This window comes from Schistocerca nitens, chromosome 11 (genome assembly GCF_023898315.1).
Source record: "Schistocerca nitens isolate TAMUIC-IGC-003100 chromosome 11, iqSchNite1.1, whole genome shotgun sequence".
NCBI classification, from domain to species: domain Eukaryota; kingdom Metazoa; phylum Arthropoda; class Insecta; order Orthoptera; family Acrididae; genus Schistocerca; species Schistocerca nitens.
The window spans coordinates 55,076,842-55,093,406 of record NC_064624.1 but is presented as its reverse complement, the minus strand read 5'-3'; the positions used below and the strand labels follow the sequence as shown (position 1 = coordinate 55,093,406).

At 39.1% G+C, this 16,565-nt stretch overlaps 1 protein-coding gene across 1 annotated transcript in view; it reads left to right on the top strand.

Moving 5' to 3' along the window:
- The window catches only part of LOC126213201 (zinc finger protein 721-like), a 174,268-nt gene extending 161,163 nt beyond the window's left edge, over positions 1-13,105 (top strand). Inside the window, exon 6 of the mRNA XM_049940833.1 lies at positions 7,178-13,105. Coding sequence (XP_049796790.1) covers positions 7,178-10,580 — 3,403 coding nt within the window. The 3' untranslated portion in view covers positions 10,581-13,105. The remainder of the gene's footprint in view (positions 1-7,177) is intronic.
- Positions 13,106-16,565: the final 3,460 nt, after the last annotated feature.

Genomic DNA, 16,565 nt, shown 5'->3' with positions numbered 1-16,565 from the left:
CTATGGGATGGAGTTGATATTTTTGCTGGTCTCTGTCAGGAACAGATCTGTGGAGCTTACTGCCAACAGGAGTACCTCAGTGTCATGCAAACAGTTCATGAAGATATGTGAAACGTGTGTATCAATATTGTCATGGTGACAAATGGCGCCACAGTATTGTCACGTGAGAAGTAACACATGAGGACACAGGATGTCCGTGACATACAGATGTGCAATCAGAATTACTTCTATCACCACCAGATGTGAACAAAAGTGATTCGTGATGGTGGCCTCCCACACTGTGACACCAGGAGTAACACCGCTGTGCCTCTCCAGAACATTGGAAAAATTGGGACATCTCCCTAGGTCATCACCATACTCACCATTGATGGTCATCTGGGGTAGTGCAGAAGTGTGAAAACAATCATCACCAGTCCATATTGCCCAGTCATGACGCCACTCCAAATGCAGCAGATTGTTTTGAGGTGTTGACGGCATTCTATGCATGAGACAATAATTCCCCATATCTACTGCTAGTCTCTGACCAGTGGTTTGGGAGAACACAAGGACACAGAATGTTGCAGGGAGTCAATGCCTCGTTCTTGAATGGCAGGCACTGATGTGAAGTGCTTACAATGTGCCCAGTGTGTAATACAGAGATCCTCCCATGTGGTGGTTAGAGATGGTTGTTCGGAACCTTGATGATGAGTATGGCTGTCCTCACATTTGTGTGCATTCTACCATTGGGCCACTGTCACTTCCAGATGCTCCACAAATCTGGGTAATGCACAGTTCATCCAGCCAATTATGGGCCTTTCAAGCTCTATCAGGTGGCGATAATGCTGTTTCACATGAGTATGTGGCATCTCCTTATTCTTCACAGTGATCATTCAACATCTGACGCTGCTTATGCCTCTTGTATACACTACCAGGTCTGGAAACAACACTAATGCACCCTTTTTGAAAGAACTGTGTAATAATGTTAATTTAATTCACACAATCATTATGTCAACTTTACAGCCATTCCAAAATGCACATATTGAAATGTTATATGATATATCACCCGCATATGTGACATGTCAGATATATTTTAACATTTCAGCATGCACTTGAGTGTGGCTGTAAAGTCAAAATCATGATTGTTTGAAAGAAATGAACAGTACTTTACATTCAAATGGGGGAAATTTCGTTGAAAAAGTTCTACATGACTGTGGTCTCCCACAAAGGAAAAAATCATTAATTTAATGCACTGTGGTGGCTGTTTTACATGTTCCAGAGAACTGCATATCTAATCATTTTCACATCCGTTGATGATACAAATTAGACTTGCATCTGACCATGTCTTTTGGGTCTTCATTTTTTTTTTTGAGTTAGTGTATTTGATTGATACGACACAAATCCAGTAGAAAATCACAAATGCCCATCAGATATACAGATTTTTCCTCCTATTAGTGCACTGTTATTCACATTTGAAGTTTTGTGTCATCTGTGGTGCATATTATGCATTATAATTTCAAGATCAATTGATAGTCACTGTAGAAAACAATTATCTGTGATTCCCGATTTTTACAGTTGTTCACTTAGGACACAATCTTTGTAAATTACAGCAACCACACGCTGTTAATGTTACCTGAATCATATGAGGAGGAAGAGTCCGCATCCTGGGGATGACACAAATGATCCTTTTAAGCAAGAATGTTACTGTAGACATACCCTGTTATTTTGAGTGGCTCCTGAGATACATTCTTGCAAATGCTTTTCATTATTATCAAATGATTTGATTTATTTTTATTTGTTAGTTATTTGTCAGGTTTAAAAAATTTGAGGATTACATAGCACATTTCCAACAAGTTTTTGACAGTTCACAGTACATTTCAGAAATCCACAATAAATACACAACATTTCACAATCATTTGAATGTTCTGAATGTCCATCAGCAACTTCAGTTCACATTTTTACTTTCAGGAGAGCATGTCGTGCTCCTTAACCTGGCGCATCTTGGCGTTCCTTGAAGACTGCAGCAGCATGCAGGATGTGACCTAGCATCTTATTTCACATAGCACTTTTCTTCTTTACCCTTCTGTTCCTATTCACTCACGAATGAATATCAGATAGTGCTAGGTCCACAGATCTCAGCCATGACCAACCCACTGGTTTTGGAAAGTGTAGTTTAGGAGTTGCCACACAAGAATGGTAGAATATGAGAGGACTCCTTTCTGCTGGAGTTGCATTGCATTTTGTATGGCTAATATAATACCTAAAATTATTCAACTAATGTATTTTGCAAAACAATACAGGTAGCCATGCTCTGTCATTCTTTTCTCCAGAGTAACAAGATGTACGAACATAAAATTGACTGCGGCAGTATCATACATTGCCACAGAGACAAACAGTGAATTTTTTCTCTGTACTATTTGAGTTGCTCCGAAAGTGTTGATGGCTGGTGTTATTAGTTCAGTACAATGTAAGTGTCATCACTGATGGCACCTAACAAATGTCAATGTTACACACCAGTATCGTTAATGCGAAGATGTACATGCTGTTGGTGTGATGGGCACAAGCTACAAGTTTTTTACATGTAATGTCCATCATACATGTAACTATGGAACATCAAGGCTTACAGAAAGCTGCCACATGTTAACTGTACGACTATGCTGAATGTTGTTAAAGTATTGTCAAATTCCTCATTGAGATGACGACACACACACACACACACACACACACACACACACACACACACACACACACACACACACGGCAGTCTACTGCTTTCACTCAATGTGTAGGTACATGCACACACACAAAAGAGGTAAAGATCTGAAGTCGATGTGTTGTATAACGCTAATGGTATTCAACAGCATCTGCGGCACTCCCTTGTTAATACACACCACATCTGCATGTTATGATTGCCACTAACAGAGACTAATATATTCATAATTGAAATATGTTTGTTTTAGGGTACTATTCGAAATGAAGCATATGTCTGGCCAAACATTTCTGCTTAAAATGGTCATTTTTGTCACCTCCTGGTAACTTTCATTAAGGCATACTTGTATTGCGCAAGTCTGTCAATAATCCACAATGTAGCAGTGTGCAGGAAGATTCATTGAAATGAAGAAACATGGTAACCAGCTTTTTGCCACTGTCTATAGCTTCTGCATCTAAAAATGGGTATAGCTTATTGTGTTGCTGTATCACTGGCAAAATTGGTGCTGGTTTTAAATTTAGGTTTATGTGGCCACTGTCTGTAGCTTCTGCATCTAAAAATGGATATAGCGTATTGTATTGCTGTATCACTGGCAAAATCAGTGCTGGTTTTAACATTAGAATTATGTGGCCACGACAAAGGTTCTTGTATTCACAGATACAGTTGTACATCAGAATATGGAAAGGATAAATTGATACTCACCATAGAGGAGGCACAGTGGTTAAGACTGATAATATATTTAAGCTTTTGGACAAAGGCCTTCTTTCAGTATGGGAAACACACACACATTCAGACAAGTACATATCTCTGTCTTTCTCACACATCCATGTGCTCCCCCCCCCCCACCCACCCACCCACCCACCCACCCACACACAGTCCTGTGTCCCCAGGTTCTGGTGCCCAGCTGCAACTGTAACTGCAGCAATCTGTCATTGTGGGTGATGGGGTAAGGAGACGGCATGGGAGAGGGAGGGATAGAAGTTAGCGATGGGGGAAGATGCTGTGATGCCAGTGGGAGTGTACAGGGCAGTGGTGGGGACAGGATAGGGCTGCTAGATGGTAGTGTAAGGAGGCTGTTTTTGGGGTAGATATGGGGGAGGAGTGGGAACCCCATCCCTCATGGCTCATATCCGTGCAATAGAGCTAGATACAAGACCTGTCCCATACATTGTCCAACTGCCAACTACTCCAGTCCTGTCATAGGCACTTTCTACCCCATCAAAGGCAGGGCTATCTGTGAAAGCAGCCATGTGATATGAAAAGCAGCCATGTGATACGAAAACTAAGCTGCAGAAACTGTGCTGCTTTCCACATGACAATGACACTTAACAGGCTGTCTGTCGGAATGACTAAGAGAGAGTTGGACCACCCAATTACTGAACATGCAGTCCAACACGAGGCGCTTCACTTGAATGACATCACAGCATGCACCATTTGTTTTCTTCTTACCAACACCAACTTCTCTGAATTGCGCAAGTGGGAGCCCTCATTACATGTCCTGTGTTCCCGTAATACCCTGGCCTCAACCTTTACTAGTCCCTGTTCTACAGCTACCTATCCCTTCCCTGCTCCAACTCCAACACTACACACACCTCCAACATGTGCTACTAGTCTTTTCTGCTTCTCTTCTCACCCCTTGCCCCTGGCACAGCCTCCTGATACTGCACCTAGTGGCGTACCCTGTCTCCAACACATCCCTGCACACTCTCACAGGTGGCACGGTGTATCATTCTCCTCCCATAATCTGCTATCCTTGCCTTCCCCTTCCCACTCCATACCTTCTCTTTACCCCTACTATCCACTCCAGCAGACTGCTGCTCATGTCAGACACAGACACTGTTATAGTTGGGCTCCAGTGCCCAGTGACAGTGGCTGCGTATGCAAGTTTGCTTGTGTGAATTTGTATATTTTGTATTTCAGAAGAAGGGCTTTGCCTGAAAGCTTAAATATTTCAGCAGTCTGCAACTGAATGCCTCCTCTTTGGGGTGAGTAACAATCTATCATTTCCATATTATTGTCTTTCATCCTGGATTTTTGATTGATCTAGTTCTACACCAGACTGATATTAAATGTATACATCTTTTATTCTTGTGAACAACAATATTATGAAAAGGATGGATTGCATCTCAGCATATAGAAAAGTCCTTGAGCTGCAGACAGGCACAACAAAAAGACTGCTATACATTTTTGATTTTGGCCAATGGCCAAAAGTACTCCTTCTGAAGAAGAAAACACACATTCACACAAACACAACTCACACACATGACTACAGGCTTTGGCTACTGTGGCCGAACTGACCAGATATGGCAGTCAGTGTGTATAAGTTATGCTTGTGCAAATTTGTGTGTGCTTCTTCAGAAGAAGGCCTTTTAGCCAAAAGCTAAAATATATAGCAGTTTTTTTGTTGTGCCTGCCTGTGACCCAGCATCTCCTCTGTATGGTGCGAAGCAATCTAATCTTTTCATGATCCTGTTGTCATTCCATTCTGGACTTTCCACTGTTTTATTCTTATGATTTTTTTAAGAAATAGTTTCTTCTAATCCCATTATATGCTAACTGACCTGTGCCTAAAGTAAACTGTACATGCATTCAGTATCTATTCATTACAGATTTCGGCAAACATTCCATTGCATGCCATTTTTTTCATGTTTCACAGCAGTTGTTTGCTGCCACATGCAATTTCTTCAACACTTGGTGGTTGAAAGTCTCCATACACTTCCAAATGTGCTTTGTGATGTCATCCTTGTGCACATAAGTGGAGGTACAATGTTTCACAATCATGCAAATGTTTTCTGCCAGAACAAATCTCAGGAGAAATATGAATGACTCTGAATAGAATTTCATACTCTTTGTAAGTGCCCAAGTCTACTATGTTATTTTAAGTGGAACTGAGCATGGGGGCTAAAGCAGTGGTTAATGATCTAGACATATAATTGGGGGGACAATGATTCAAATTCCTGCCAGGACGTCCAGATATGGTTTTACAGCATTTTTCCTCAATTGCTGAAGGAAAACGCCAGGTTGGTTCCGTCGAAAGAACGTGGTCAATTTGCTACTTCATCCATAAACTAATCTGATATTTTGTCCCAGCTCAAATAACCTCATCATTGACAGCATGTTAAACTCTAATATTAATCCTTTTTGTTTAAAATTGTGCCAGGAAAACGCTAACATCAACTGTGTCTAGGGTAAGCATAGGAAACTATCTATTAGGTGCTAAGGGAACAAAGTGGCGCATTTGTTAAAGAACTGACATTGCAACCAGGGAATCGTGGCTAAATTGCTGTTTGGCCATCCAGCATTAGGTTACCTGTGTTTCCCTAAATTGCTGCTCTCTTTCAGAGAGATACAGGTTTTGTCCTTCACCATCCTTGTCCATTAGGAACTTGTGCTTTGTCTTTAATGAATTCCTTACTGAATGCATATTCTAAGGGCCTTCCTTCGATAATAGGATCTGCAAGTTTGTAAAGAAATAATGTACTGATCAAATGTCAGATATCCTTGTCGGCTATTGCAATTGTTTTCCATTGCAGCTCAGATACTGCCATCAGTGACAGTTGGGGCTGTTGAAAGGCAAGGGAACATTGTTTTCACAATTGTGCTGCTAGCCAGAATTCGAGGAACGCAAGAAGCAATGCTAGATCAATTGAAGCAATTTAAGCAATGTCATTGTTGATCAGTGTTTACACTTACATGGACATAGGTAGATCTGACAGTGGTATTTACCAAGTTGTATTGTGACAGTAATGAAATTCAGTGAAGATAACTTGAGTGTGTGGTGCTGTTTTTCCTAGTTTTGGGCGGGATCAACAGTTTCATTTGATAACAAATGAAAAGTCATTTTTATGGAAACATTTTTGCCAACTGTAGGACTCTCACATTGTGACATCGGCTTGGAATCTAATGTCTTCTATGCCCGCTCATTAACGGCTTTACTCATAAAGCAAACATTTGTCAGATTGTGATTTGAAGGAAATGCAATTAATTTGCGGAATAAACCTTGTCAGAGCTCCAGAGTTTCAGAATAGAAACAAATTCCACCTTCATCCCATTAAAGCTAAACAGACAATTCCCAAAATATGAAACATGTCATGGACACAACTAGTTACATCACTTGCACCTTTGGAATAAATAACAACACATTTTGGAGACTTTCAGCCACACAGTTATATTTTGTAGCTTCTCATTCACATAACTCAGTGAGGTATTATGATGTGGCCTATTAAATAAATTTCCAAGGAACAAATTTCCTAACAGAGGTCTTCACTTCACCTTCACCCATTCCAAACAAAATTTGTTTTCATTCAACAGAAAGACTTTCGTCTGTCAAGATAATAGTGTACAGACCTGTATGTCTATCAGAAGTTTCTTACCAAAAATGCACGGTATGTGATTTATAAATTTTGACTAAGTACATTACATACATTGTCTTTTTAACACTAATTCTGTGTGCTGTTTAAATTCCTCAGTATGTATTCATTTAAAATATAGGTCTTTGGAGCCAAAACGTAGAGGAGACAGGGTCCCCCTGGCAGGACATTCTGAAGCACTGGAGAGAGAAGGGGAGCATGGTTTTGCTGCCTGCGATATCAAGACAGAGACTTGCGAACAGAGTGATGATTTACAGTGGAGAAATAATCACACTTTTAGTAATATTTCATTAAGTTATTGTATTCCACAGGACCCTGAAAATGGAATTCCCCAGTTTTCATGCAGTTCTTGCTCAGGGACTTTTCACTCTAGGTATGAGCTAACAAATCATGTCTTCAGTCATATTCCAGATGCACAAGTGCCATCACAAATATGTAAAACATGTGGTGAAGTTTCACCTGGACCGGAGCATCAGCATGATGTATCACAAGGCCAGAAGCAAAGAACCAGTCAAAGACAACATCATGGTAGCCAGTTTCTAGATAAGTACGCATGTAATGACTGTCCAAAGATATTCCGGTACAGAGGTTCCCTGAGGCGGCACATAAGGATTCATCACGGAAACTTAGACAAAGGTTCCACAGTTAAGGCTCACAAGAGTACACTGAGGATTAGTTGTGCAGAATGTAACAAGATGTTCAGAACGAAAACTGAACTGCGAGTCCACATACGCTCACACACTGGCGAACGGCCATTTTCCTGTGGCGTTTGTGGCAAGTCATTCAGCCATAGTAGCAATTTAAAAATTCACAACCGTCTTCATACAGGTGAAAGGCCCTACAGCTGTATTGCATGCGGAAAATTTTTCAAGTCAGTTGGTGAGCTAAAATCCCATTCACTGGTTCATGTAGTTACACGTCTATTTAGTTGTGCAGAGTGTGGGAAATCATACAAAACTGGTCGAGATTTGAAGGTTCACTCACGTGTTCACACAGATGAACGGCCTTACACCTGCATTCATTGTGGAAAGTCGTTTACGGGGAATAGCCAGCTAAAGATTCATTCCAGAATCCACACTGGTGAGCGACCATACAGCTGCAGCATATGTGGAAAGGCGTTTAAATCTAATGCGGAGCTTAAGTCTCACCATCGCGTGCACTCAGAGGAAAGACCATACAGTTGTGCCGAATGTGGGAAGTCTTATAAGACGAGTATGGATTTAAAGTATCATTTTCGCATCCACAGTGAGGAACGGCCATATTGCTGTGAGCAGTGTGGAAAGTCATTTAAAGCAAATTTTGAACTCAAGTCGCATTTTCGTGTTCATACAGGAGAACGGGCACACGTTTGTACCGAGTGTGGTAAGTCTTTCAAGACGAGACACGAGCTGAAATCCCATTCTCGTGTACACACTGGTGAACGCCCGTATACTTGTGGTCAATGTGGCAAATCTTTTACTCAGATTGGCAATCTTAAAATACACAATCGGGTACACACTGGTGAACGACCATATAAGTGTCCAGAATGCAATAAGCTGTTTAAAACAGGCAGTGAACTGAAATGTCATTTACGAGTGCACACTGGTGAACGGCCTTACTCCTGTTCTGAATGTCAGAAGGCATTCAAAACAAATGGAGAGTTGAAGGTTCACTTCCGTACTCATACAGGGGAACGACCATATAGTTGCAACGAGTGCGGAAAGTGCTTTAAGACTAGCAGCGAATTAAAGTCTCATTCACGTGTTCATACAGGGGCCCGGCCCTATACTTGTCCTGTTTGTAGGAAATCGTACAAATCAAGTTATGAATTGAAGTCCCACTTGCGAATACACTCAGATGAACGCCCATATAGCTGCAGTCAATGTGGAAAATCGTTCAAAGGGAGTGGTGAACTAAAGTCTCATTCACGGATTCACTGTGGCAAACGCCCTTACAGCTGTATTCTTTGCAGGAAGTCATTCAAAACTAATAGAGAACTAACATTTCACTTTCGGGTTCACACTGGTGAACGGCCATATCACTGCAATGTCTGTGGGAAGTCATTTACTCAGAGAAGCAACTTGAAAGTGCATTTTCGCATACACACGGGAGAGTGTCCTTACAAGTGTCCCGAGTGTGACAAGTCATTTAAATCGACTACAGAGCTAAAAGTTCATTCTCTTGTCCATACTACTGAGCGTCCATACAAATGTACTGCATGTGAAAAAGCCTTCAAGTCGAAATCTGAGCTAAAAGTCCATTTCCGTGTTCACTCTGGTGAGCGACCGTATAAATGTACAGAGTGTGAGAAAGCTTTTAAGACGAGTGGTGAATTAAAATCACATACATATGTGCACACAGGGATACGACCATACAGTTGTATTAGTTGCGGGAAATCATTCAGCTCATCAAGTAACCTTAAAGTTCATATTCGCGTTCATTCTGGTGAACGACCATACAAATGCAGTGAATGTGAGAAGTCTTTCAAGTCTAAAGTTGAACTTAATATACATTTTCGCATTCACTCTGGCGAAAGGCCATATAAGTGTACTGAATGTGAGAAATCCTTCAAGTCCAACAGTGAGCTTAAATCCCATTTCCAAATCCACACAGGTGAACGCCCATACAGTTGTAATGATTGTGGAAAGTCATTTGGTTGTTCAAGTAATCTAAAAGTTCACATCCGTGTCCACACAGGAGAGCGTCCCTATGCTTGTAGTGACTGTACGAAAACATTCAAGACAAATGGTGAATTGAAGATTCATTCTCGGATTCACTCTGGTGAACGTCCGTATACATGTCTGGTATGTGGGAAATCATTTAAAGCAAGTAGTGAGCTCAGATCTCATGCACGGACACACATAGCTAAACGTTATCATAGTTGCCCTGCTTGCAGGAAGTCATTTAAAACAAGTCGGGAACTGAAGTTCCATTATCGTGTCCATACGGGTGAGCGTCCTTATTGGTGTGCGATATGTGGTAAGTCCTTTAGCCAGAGTGGTAACCTCAAGATTCATTTTCGCATACACACAGGCGAACTACCATTTAGCTGCTCCGAGTGTGGAAAATCATACAAATCAAATACAGAGTTGAAGATACATGTTCGCATTCACACGGGAGAACGTCCATACAAATGTAATAATTGTGAAAAAACATTCAAATCGAATAGTGAACTAAGGTCTCACTGCCGCATCCATTTAGGTAAACGACCATACAGGTGTGCTGTTTGTGGAAAATCGTTTCAGAAGAGTCGCACTCTGAAGATCCATTCTCGTTCACACTTGGGTGTATGCTCGTATGTGTGTCGAATATGTGGAAAATCATTCAACTATCAAAGTAACCTAAGACTTCATCTCCGTAGGCATATTGGTGCTCAAGTACATATCTGTGAGGAATGTGGTGAGTCATTTGAGACAATTGGCGAGCTCAAGACTCACTCTGACATACATGCAGGTGAGTGGCCATATTCTTGCACTACGTGTGGGAAGGAATCAAAATCCAGGGATGAACTGCAAGTTCATATATGTTTAAAAACTGATGAATGAGCTGTTGGGTGGTTGTTTGTAATAATTCTTTCAACAAAATGTTCATAGGCATTTTAGCACTGGCAGATGATTTGTTGGAAATTGTTTTATATGCTTTTTGTAATGATTAATAAGTAACTTAGTATAACAACATAGAATTGTGTACACCTAAAACTACTGTATGTTGAAAACATTGTTAATTAACATTTTAAGTGTCAGTATTTACAGATTTCCACATTAGAGCAGTGAAACTCACTGTTCCTATTTATGTGCTGGTAGTGTTTGCATTGTACTGGTTTTACAGCACTGGAACACATTAAAGTTCCGCGTAATAGATGTAGAGTTGAATACTCTAAATATAGGTTTCACATCCAAATGTTGAAAAGGTAATAGTAGTAAATTTGGTAGTGATCCTTGTAATATGATACAGCTACATCGGGTCACTAAAAGAAACCAAATGCTTGCCATCGATGGACTGTCCTTCTGCATACCTTAGCGTAAGAGCTGACTGGTTTTATCTTATGAGAAAAATGTTTTATGTGCATTAAGTGAAGTTTTCTTTATGGCATGTACATATTTCACTGAATTTTAGTCTGTGAAAGACTACTTTGTGCAACAGTTTAAATAATGATTGCAAGAAGCTCAGTCATACTTATGATTAGCAATATCATCAAAGCCTAGTATGTGCAAAAACAATTGAGTGTCGAAAATCACATTGTCATTGTTGGATGCGTCTTCATTCATTGTGATGGAACCCGTTTGGTATTGTATGTGCTATAGCATTTTGGTTTTTTGCCTAAAAGCGATGTACATGTTAATTTTAACTGTTGCAATGCCTATGCAAGTACTCAAAAAATTTCATTTCACTTCAGAATGCACAGCTCTATAATTTAACTTACATGAGAGTTGCTCAGAAAACCATCAATTTTTAAATACATATTTGCAATAAAAATAACTTTGCCTGATTTGATTGATTGTTGTAAACAAACATTGATCACAACATACATTTGGGACAGTACTTACTGACAAGGGCTGAAAATGCACGACTAAATTTTTAATAGCAAGACTTTAATACTAATCATTTTCATCTTTTGCATTGTCAATTTAGTTGAAATAAATTATCTGTGAGACTAAATTTTTTACTGTTAGCAACCACAGCCTTTAGTAAATTCAGTGAACGACACAACAATTTCCACTTGGACTGTTTGGACTGTTCAGTTCACTTGTGGTCAACTTAGATCCACTTTCATTGACAAGCACACCTGTAACATGACAAGATATAGTTATATATCTTGGCTGTTGCTATGATGGTGTATGTCCACTTGTGAGTAATTGATGAGCGAAGCAGGTTAAACACGGTATTCTAGTTAAACAGCTTGAGTGGAAATAGCTTTTTTAATTGTATTTGTCACAATCTTACTGAAAAATTTTTCTTTCAATTTTAATTGTATTTGTTGAAAACATATTGAGAGTTTGTTTATTTGTTTTCAATATTTGAAACCTGTCTCAGTAGACTTTACAGTGTTCTCACCAGTCTTGACTATTATTCTCATTTTGAACAATGAGAAAGGTATTTAATTTCTATTCAGAATTCGCAACATTCATTTTTCTGTAAGATAAGCATGTATAAAAGTCTGGAGACTAAAAATTCCTGTCGTCAACAAAATTTTATACAAGTGTCTTTTAAGGGGCACGGAACATTTGTCATACCTGGAAAATTCGAGTTTGAGATTTTGAGATAATTTTTGCATTGAATAGTCCACATTTGTGCAGCAGTGTACAGTACTGACTAGAAGTAAGTTTTATAAGTACCTTGCAGGTACACAAATCTTGCAGCACAGTTCTGATAAAGGAATTTTGTTTTCAACTAGGAAAGTTCATGTCTTCAATTTATGACATTGAAGATCGTGTACTGATTGATCATCTGCAAATGAAACACATTATGGGTGATTTATAGCAGACTAAGGGCATGTACACTTTCAGCTGGGTTTGTGTAATTTGAAAAAAATATTCTATGTAGACAGTAAGTCTTTTATAGATACAAGATGAGTGTAACAGTTGTAGTCAATGTCCGTATTTACACAATAGAAGTAGGATAATTGCAGTGTCGTATTGACAGTGCAAAATTCAAATAAAATGTAATTATTTCCCAAGTTAACTTAACTGAGCAGCTCTCATGTGTTCTAGATGATGTTATGTAACAGCAGCATTTTCGTATGTCATGCAGACTGTGTGAAATAATCCCTAGACATGTATCTCCATTCTGTAACAGATTAACAGCTATGAACGCCATGTCATGTATTTGTGATCAATGCTAATAATGATATTTAAGAATGAAAGGTTAAATTTTCGTTATCCAGTGTTGTGGAGTTTTCTTCTCTAGACCATGCATGATCATGATTTTTTTAACTGACTTGTATTTTCACAGAAGATTGAAAACAATTACAAAATGAGCTAGCATGTAAGAATTTGTCGTAACAAGTAAACTAGCAAAAAGTCATCTTATTTTGAAATACTTCTGAACTACACTTATCAATTTCATTACATGCGCATTACACCATATTTATTTGTTTCAGCGTTAAAGTACAATGGAGACATATTGACATGTTTTCCATTTACATAATCAGACAACTACAATATATTCAGTTCATAATTTATTTGCATTGATAGTATAAGAATTACATTTCTATAGTTTATACCTGTTTTGTGACTCCATTGTATTTTTATTTACACAAGATGACCTTCCGTCACTATTTTGACATATTTTTAAGTGCTGTTGAAGTATAGGTTTCCAGTTAGTGCATTACTAACATTTTTTACAACAATATCTTTAGAAGTTTCGGTTCTACACTAATGAACTGAATTTATTTATTTATTAGGCTTACTGAAAAGTTTTATTTGTGTGAATGCTTACAAATATTGATTCTCCCCTCTTGCTTTGTAACTCACTGTTTTCCACTGCCAAGTTCTGTACACATATTTTATTCTTTTACACCTACATCTTTACTCCACAAGCTTTCTTACTATGTGTGTCAGAGGCTACTGTCTTTTTATCCCTTTTTCCTGTCCTTGTCATGAATGGTTTGCGGGAAGAATGATTGCTTGTAAGGTTCTGTGTGAACTCATATCTCTCTAATTTTACCTTCTTTGTCGTTAGGCAATGTGTATGTAGGAAGAGACCAAACATTGCTTGACTCTTCTAGAAACGCACGCTCTTGGATCTTCAGCAGTAAATCACAAGATGCTGCAGAACTTCCCACTAGAAGAATCTGCCACTGGAGTTGGCTGGACATCTCTGTGACACTTTTGAGCTTAGTGAATGAACCTATAAAGAGAGACATTGCGTTTTTATCTTCTGTATTTCCTCTATCAATCCTATCTGCTCTAGATCCCAGACTGACTGGCGATATTGAAGTATTGGTGAAATGAGAGTTTTGTGAATTTATCTCTTTTGTGGGTGGACTACCCTTCATGAGAATTCTTCTGAACATCAGTCAGGTATCCGCCTTATCTGTGAGTAGTTTTCTGAGGTTGTTCCACTTAAAAAATCACTCCATATTCACATTTCTAGACTTCTTATGAAAGTAACTGCTCCCAGTGATCTGTCAGGTCAGTTCACAAGTACCTGTGTTTGGGGATGGATGTCACAGCTAATGGAAGTTTGTCTTACCAGGCTAAACAAAAATGAAAGATTTGTAGGTTAGTTTGAATTTATCAGCCATTACAGCAAGTTGCACTAGGTGGTTTCCGGTTAGGATGAAGAAGTTCGGTATCATCGTGTTATCTGAATTTTGCTTTTGGATACGAAAATGTTTGACAACATTTTATGCTGTTTATCATTACCATTCACAGTAAATGGCAATAGTTACATATAAGTGCAATGAATTTAAATGTTGTTGATTACGTTATTGATGATGAGTGCACAGTCTGCCCCCCATGAATCGTAACTGATTTTATAATCACATAACTACTAATGCCATTTGGTTGAATTATATAGTTTAGTATTTCGACTACCTTCCATTTAATTTTAATTTCCTGTGCGCTTTAACAGTATGTTTTGAAGTCAATAACGAAAGGAATGATGGAATACCTTGCAAACATTAAATCTTATTTTAAATTGGGTAAAAGTGCCCAGACACTTTTGAAGTGATACAAAGAGTTTGAGAGTGTAGCAGTGAGGTGTAGAAACATTTTAACTGATATGCAATGTTTCATGGCGGTAAAGACTGTATTGCAAATGGTCCACATCCAGGAGCATCATCAGCAATTTGCGTCAAGGAAAATGTTCAAGAAGCATCTGAAATTCTTTGCAGTGATTGTCATGTGTCTACCACTTCAGTTTAGGAGCCCATGCAAATTTGGGGAAAAAGATCACTTGTCGCTTTATGCATGCCCCACTAATTAAGTGACAATAAAAAAAATTGCTGGGTGGAACACTGCAGTGATATGAAAAGATCAGCTGATTGGGACCAGGCTTCATGTCATGCATTGTAGTAGGTGCTGAGACATTGTGTTTTTTGATTATTAGCCACTTATAAATTGGCAAAGCTCAGAATGGAAAGACATGGTATCTATGACACTCAAAAAATTGTATATACAGAAAAGCCACATCAAGACACTGTTCACTGCTTTATTTGATTCAAAATGAATTGTGCATAAATAATTCTTTCCATAGTGTCAGATGGTTAGTTCTGATTACTACTTGGGTTTTTTAAATAATTTTTTTGAGCATTTTGTTATGGCGCCCTGGGGCACCAGCTGCAACACACATTACGGCTGTAATGCGCAAGTCACAGCAGTCACCACTCACATGATCTTTAGCAGCCAAACAGGACTTTCAAGTATTCCCCCAAAGCACCAGGAGGCGCACCGAGAACTACGGATCACCAGACACCTCACCAGGCAACAGCGAGAGTACGCTGGTCACATGACAAGATTACACCTACATCCAGTCACAAGTTACTATGGGCAGCACGTCTGTTCCTGGAAAACAGCTATTTAAGGAAATCCATGGATCGGTGTGAACAGTCCCTACTGATGAGAGATGCCTGATTCATACACTGACTTCTTGCTGCCTCTCAATTAATCTATCGTGCATGTACCTTCGGTGATGACAACGTAAAGCTGAGAAGTTGGCTTCTGCATTGGAAAACAGTGTTCTTCGAGCGTTGGTCATGTTGGTGTTTAGTTCCAGCGCCAGGGAGTTATGTGGTGCCAAATCCACAGAATTGTATTTTCTTTGGAACAGCAGAAGAAGTGGAGTTCATTTGTAATTATAAACTATGACAAACAGATTTTTGGTGTTAAGAAGGATAATAAAGGACCTATTGTACTCCTACTGGGACTCTCGTTCACTTTGGAAAAATAGACATTTTGCAGGCTGCATGGTGCTCAACTTGAATACTGGAATAAAGGAGCAAGGTGTTTGTTGCATGACAATCAACAGCGCCAAAAAGCAAGATCACACACAATTCCTTGGATCAAAGATGTATTGTGGTGCCTGAACATCCTCCTTATTCATCTGATTTGTCACTGTGAGACTTCTGGTAGTTTCCAAAGCTGAAAATGGGAATGAAAGGGAAGTGTTTTGACACGAGTTCAGATTTGCAGAAAGGTGCGTCTATGGCACTGCTAATGATTTCAAAGGTTGAGTTTCACAATGTTTGAAAAATTTTTCCCATGCTTCCATTTGTGTATTGACTCACTAGGGCCATATTTTAAATAAAAAGTCATGTGAACTAAAAAGCCATAATGTATTTCAAGTCAATCACCTTTCCTGTGGGACTGATTGTGTATATGTAGTTACTCTCAAGCCTATCATCAAATGAAAGTGCATGAATAGCAGAGGTCAGTGGGAATCATAAATAATATTTAAGACCATAAATATAAAAGATCGTTGCTGCAATAGGTGTTGCCATTCTCAATGGTAGAGAACAAATAGGTGCAGCTTTCAGTTTTGAAGCTCTGGAGCAATTTAAGAGACTTTTCCATCTAGTTGTCACTGTC